Source organism: Pygocentrus nattereri, chromosome 15, assembly GCF_015220715.1.
Source record: "Pygocentrus nattereri isolate fPygNat1 chromosome 15, fPygNat1.pri, whole genome shotgun sequence".
In the NCBI taxonomy this organism is placed as follows: domain Eukaryota; kingdom Metazoa; phylum Chordata; class Actinopteri; order Characiformes; family Serrasalmidae; genus Pygocentrus; species Pygocentrus nattereri.
This window is the reverse complement of record NC_051225.1, coordinates 36,441,005-36,446,325: the sequence shown is the minus strand read 5'-3', so window position 1 is coordinate 36,446,325 and position 5,321 is coordinate 36,441,005. Positions and strand designations below refer to the sequence as shown.

At 48.6% G+C, this 5,321-nt stretch overlaps 1 protein-coding gene across 1 annotated transcript; it reads right to left on the bottom strand.

Moving 5' to 3' along the window:
- Positions 1–610: 610 nt before the first annotated feature.
- On the bottom strand, positions 611–4,009 carry tlnrd1 (talin rod domain containing 1). Its single transcript, XM_017699578.2, has one exon. It carries the CDS (start codon positions 2,233–2,235, stop codon positions 1,171–1,173), a length of 1,065 nt encoding a protein of 354 aa, XP_017555067.1. The 5' UTR covers positions 2,236–4,009; the 3' UTR covers positions 611–1,170.
- Positions 4,010–5,321: the final 1,312 nt, after the last annotated feature.

The following is a 5,321-nucleotide window of genomic DNA, read 5'->3' as shown; positions in this document are numbered from 1 at the left end:
CTGCATTAGGGGTCTTACATATCGTCAATGTCATATCAAAACATTGTTACCTTCATTGTTTTCATTTTTATGTTTGTTTTTTTTTTTTACCCAATCTGGAAACACCAGCTTTGCATTGTGTGGACGTTTTATGACAAATAGATCCAAAAATATTTTTTTCAAAATCCAAAATTTTTACATTAACATGCAGGACAGGTAGTAACATTTCCCCTTTCTCCTTTAATGCTACCCTTTCGGAGATGCTTTTTTCATTAAAGATTAGATTAAAGATTACACCGTTTTATCATTATTGGCTTAACATGCCCCAAACATGTCAGACGCTGTAATGAGTCGTCATTTTTGCCAAGCATGCTCTAGTTAGCTGTAGTGGCATCAAACATGATGGCATCTGTCATGACGATCACCCGTACTGGTAATACAATAGTGTTATATCACCACATATAACCCATCGTGACAGCTCATAACAGCACACAACATGTTTATGTCAACGCAACATGGTAAAGCTTTACGGTTCTCCTCTCAAGGTTGAAGACAGCGGTGATATCCGATCACTGCGCCGTCCACAGTCCGTGCTAAAATCTCACTCTAATGAGGGAGACGTGAAAAACTCTCACATATGAGAAACAACACTTTAATAAGTTGAAATAAATACTCCAGTACATGCATGATCAAAAAAAAGACATTAAAATGCTATGGTAAGTCTGGTAAATAGTGTAAAACCTATGGCACGCACTCACAGCAGCTTTAACCCATCAGGAAAATTCACACAACGACATCCATCGCACACGTCAAAAGCTACAACCGTCACTCCGTCTGCTGCCTTCAGACGCCTAAAAACTGAGGTAAACTTTTCTGCTAGTTTCCGTTAAGTATGGGAGATCTAATTTTACAAAGTCTGCAGCTAGCAGTGAGTGAGCACGAGTTAGAAATGATGTCTGTCAGTTTCGGCTAGGCTTTTTATTACATCCAGCGCAAGAAAAACCTGCCTCCTCCCTCAGAACCTCGGTGGAAATTACCAAATACAGCCTAACGCTTGTTTGACAGGCTAAATTCAGACACATCCCCCTACATTCACTCAATAGGATCACACAATACGGGTGTATTGATTAAAACCTGATTGATTAGTCTCTTTGGTACATAAAAAAACAAATAGGGCTACTTGTGTATCCGTTAATTCACAGAATGAGAGTTGACTGGCGGTAGAGTTCTGGGTGAGGATCGTTCCCTTAGCGCCTGTGAAAGCAGCGTGCAGCCGTCCGAGACGGCACAGGCCGAGTTCCGTAGGCGCTCCCGGTACCCCGGCATCTGGGCACTGTTTTCGGGGTGCTGGGATATATCCCTGAGGCCCTGGGTGAGAAGGACGCAGGCCGAAACCACGCTCATAGCGCCCCCTAGCACGGCCGTCTGCACCGCTTTGCCTTCCGGGCTGAGCGCAGCCGGCTTGCCCAGAAACTGCGGCTCCGTCGCGAACCCCACCAGCGCGTGGACGGCCTGCACCAGCGGCCCACTGAAAAGTACGCAGCGGTTCCGTGAAAGTTCGCACGGGCAGGTTTTTACCTCTTTCACGCAGGCGAGCAAGGCCGTCGCGCTGGTGCTCATGCACTTGACGCTGGCCTTGAACTGCTCCTTGGCGAATCTGTCCTTGGATTTTTCACTGGCCAGAGAAGAAGCATCGGTGAGGGTGGTGAGGTTCCTCAGGATGTTCTGCGACACCTCCAGGAGAAGCTGCGGGGTCAGGTCGGCCAACGACGTCAGCCGGAGGACGCTGCAGGTCTGCTCCACCTCATGCCGGCAGCGGGTCACTTTGTAGCGGTCCACGAGCCCCGGGACAGCAGGCTGCGAACCCGGAGTCTCCACAGCGGCCAAATACGCCGCATGAGCTGAGAACTCCGTCAGAGACACCACCAGGTCGCCCATCTCCACCAGCCTGTCCCCAACCTCCACAAACTTGCCCATGTTGAGCTGGCTCTGGATGTCATGAGTGATGATGGACAGCTCCTTCGTCCGGGCGATCACCGTATCCCGGCACTTGTCGAAAGTCTCTGCCACCTGCTGACCGTCTGCCGTCACCACCGGCCTGGTCTCGCTGGACAGCAGAAGCAGGTCCGCCACCAGCTGCATCTTGCTTTTGCACGAGTCACAGATGGATGAAAGTCTTTTCCTTTGCTGCAAGCTGCCACACAGGATGTTCGTCGGAACCTCGCTATCTGACTTTCCCGAGCCACTACTAGCCATAGTAGGGTGGTCAAGCTACTGTCCGGAATTTTCTTTTTTATACAAAATACAGGTTACACCACCCGTTCCATAGTATAAACTCATAACTTAGATGTATTTCTTTTCTTTTTCTCTGAGAAAACCTGAAACTGGCCTTAAAAGAGTCTTCTGTAATGTCCTTCAGAAAATACGCTGCTAATGTCCACTAGTAAATTGTTCAGAATTATTTTAGTAAACGTTTGTAAGAAAATCAGAAAATATAGGATAATGCAACTTCACTCATGTTCTGGCATAACTGTGATATGAACAAGAAACAGTTGGGAATAGTCTGAGCAATTGAGGTGAAAATCAAGGCTATAAATCAAAAATCCCTTCAACTGAACGACTCTAAACTGCTCCGTATTTCTGAAATCTGACCTCAGATGTGCCGGCACGTCATGTGAAATCACGTCTACCATGTTTAAGGTAACCTGAACAGTTTCACAGGCTGTTCGTTGCCAATCTTGGTCCAACCACACACAAAAACAAACAAACAAACAAACAAACAGAAAAAACAAAACACTTGCTGCAGTGCCACAACAGAGCCCAAATCAAGGCAAAGTGCAAGACGATAACAGACATCCAATTACACTCGTGTCCATTTTCTTAAATCGTGCCAAGCCAAGGGGTTTTTAAAGGTCCTGCTCTCCTCGCCGCGGTGGCAGGATGTGGATCCAACGTATTGCTGAGCACGAATGACCTGTCCAGTGTAGCCCACCCGTTTAAAGCAGGGGTGAGTGTCATGCCTGTTTTGATGCAGAGGAGGCAGTTTGGATCAGCCTGCCAGGTACGGCTCCGCCGCTTCAGCACCATCGTCCCATGAGACCTCCGAAATAGAAGACTCTGCTACAGCTGGGGGGCTTCCCACACCTCCTTCCTCGGCTTTCAACCTCTTCTTCTTCTTCGCACACAAACCCGTGATGTAGACCAGTCGCTTGTGAAGGCTCAGTTCCTTGCCAGGCATATCTACCGTCCCATAGGCCCTCCTCAGCCGAAAGCAGGGACCAGCCTCGTCCGGCACGCGGAGCCAAGGTCTTTGCTCTGGCTGGCCATCTCTCTCATGCTCCAAAGTCTGTTTAAACGGAGAAATCCTGCCGCCTAAGCAGCTCAGTGAGCTTGTTGGGAGACACTGAGCCTTTAGTTGTACATCTTGCTATCAGGAAGCTCTGGAGGGTGTGGCTGCTTCACTGCATGGAGGGAAACAGCAAGGCATGAGGGACTTTTATCTCCTTCGAAAGGGGCTTATGCTTCCAAACAAAGCCCCCTTGCCTCAAGCCTGCAGTCCTCTGAGCCAAAACAACCCACTTCCACTCCTTCCCCGGCGCTCCTTCACATCAAACCCCTTCGCTTTTCACATGAAAAGTTGCTCAACCCCCTCCATCGCTTCCAGAGGCCTGCAGCCGGCACGGGAGAAAACTACGCTCAAAAAACGGGTCCGGGAAGCCGCCTGCTGTCGCCCTCCGTCCTCGTTTCGCCTGTTTACTCCCCTCTTGGACTCTCCGACATGTTTTCGGCTCGTTTCTGCCCGCTGCTTTCACTCTTCACCTTCACAGGCTGGTCAATCTTTAGCTTAGCTAGCCTAGCCTCGGCTAGCGCGCTCACGTTTCTGTTTCGCGCGCCCGCCCGCGCTGGGTTTGTGCTGAACGTTTCCAGCACACCCTTGAAGGGCAGCTTCACCGACTTTTCAGAATTTCAGTCCAGATGTGAGCAGGGGCCATTCGGAGCGCTTTGGGGGCAAATGCTCCGTTCTGGAGGCAGGATTTGTTCACGGAGCTGGTGATGGGAACCAGACGTCCACCTCTAAAAGCTCCCTCACAGAAATGTCTAACATGACGTGGTTATGAATTCACTTCGCTGCCTGATGACTGGCACGTTATTTTGTGGGAGTGGTGTGATAAGGTTTTGGCTTCAAATTCTATTTGAAGTTCAAATTCACGTGTAGGGTCACTGGTGGTTTTGGATAGTGCATATAATTGCTATATTTGTGTTGGAGGCGGGACACTGTTTACGTCTTAAAGGCCGGATTATTCAGAAACGGGTAAAATCGGGGGCGTTCTCCTTTAAGTTAAATGAACTGAAGCACATAGACACGAGTGATAGTCCTGTTCTACACCATATATCTTCACCCATGATCTTTAGAGCCTCAGTGTTCCTTCAGTGTTTCTCTCATGTTCCTTCAGCTCTCCTCGAGTTTACTCACTCAACCGCGTCTGTTAAGACAGCAAATGTCCCAGGTTCGGTCTCGTGTTTACGTACACGCGTCTCTCCGTCTTAGCTTTCGTTTCAAACGACGCAGTTTCTTTCGCCCTTCCGCTTCTGAAAAGCTGGAAAGCGTGTCCGCCAACCAGCGGATCTACTCGCGGCGGCTGAAATCGGATTCTGAGCGCTGAGGGGAAAGGGGTGTGACGTCATGCTTTAGTTCACTTTTCATTGGACGAAAATCATCGCTAAGAGCGACAGAGAGCCAATCCAGGAGCAGGGGGCGTGGCTACAGGAAACATTTCGCTATATACGCTCTTCACACACTTTATTAGAAACCGCTACCTTGTGCTTCCACTGCCTGGCCACTTTATTGGAAACACCTCCTCTGCGTTGGTGTGCCGTTGCGGACTGTAACTCGGCTCTTGCTGCAGTTTATCAGCCCCTCTGCCTCTTTCAGTTTGGTGTCACAAAAGGCAGCACGTCTACATGTACACTCACCGGACACTTTATTAGGTACACCTGTTCAATCGCTTGTTAACACAAATAGCTCATCAGCCAATCACATGGCCGCAACTCAGGGCATTTAGGCCTGTAGAGGTGGTCAAGACAACTTGCTGAAGTGCAAACCGAGCATCAGAATGGGGAAGAAAGGGTCATGTACTTAAGTACACTTGAGTCACAAATCATGTACTGGAGTTAAAGTAGAGATGCCCAAGGTAAAATATTACTCCAGTAAAAGTCGAAGTTCCTCCCTTTAGACCTCCACTTGAGTAAAAGTACTAAAGTATTTGCCTTCAAATGTACTTAAGTATAAAGTAAAAGTACTAAAAGAGTAATTCTGGCTCTGATCTGGTCCTGTTATAATT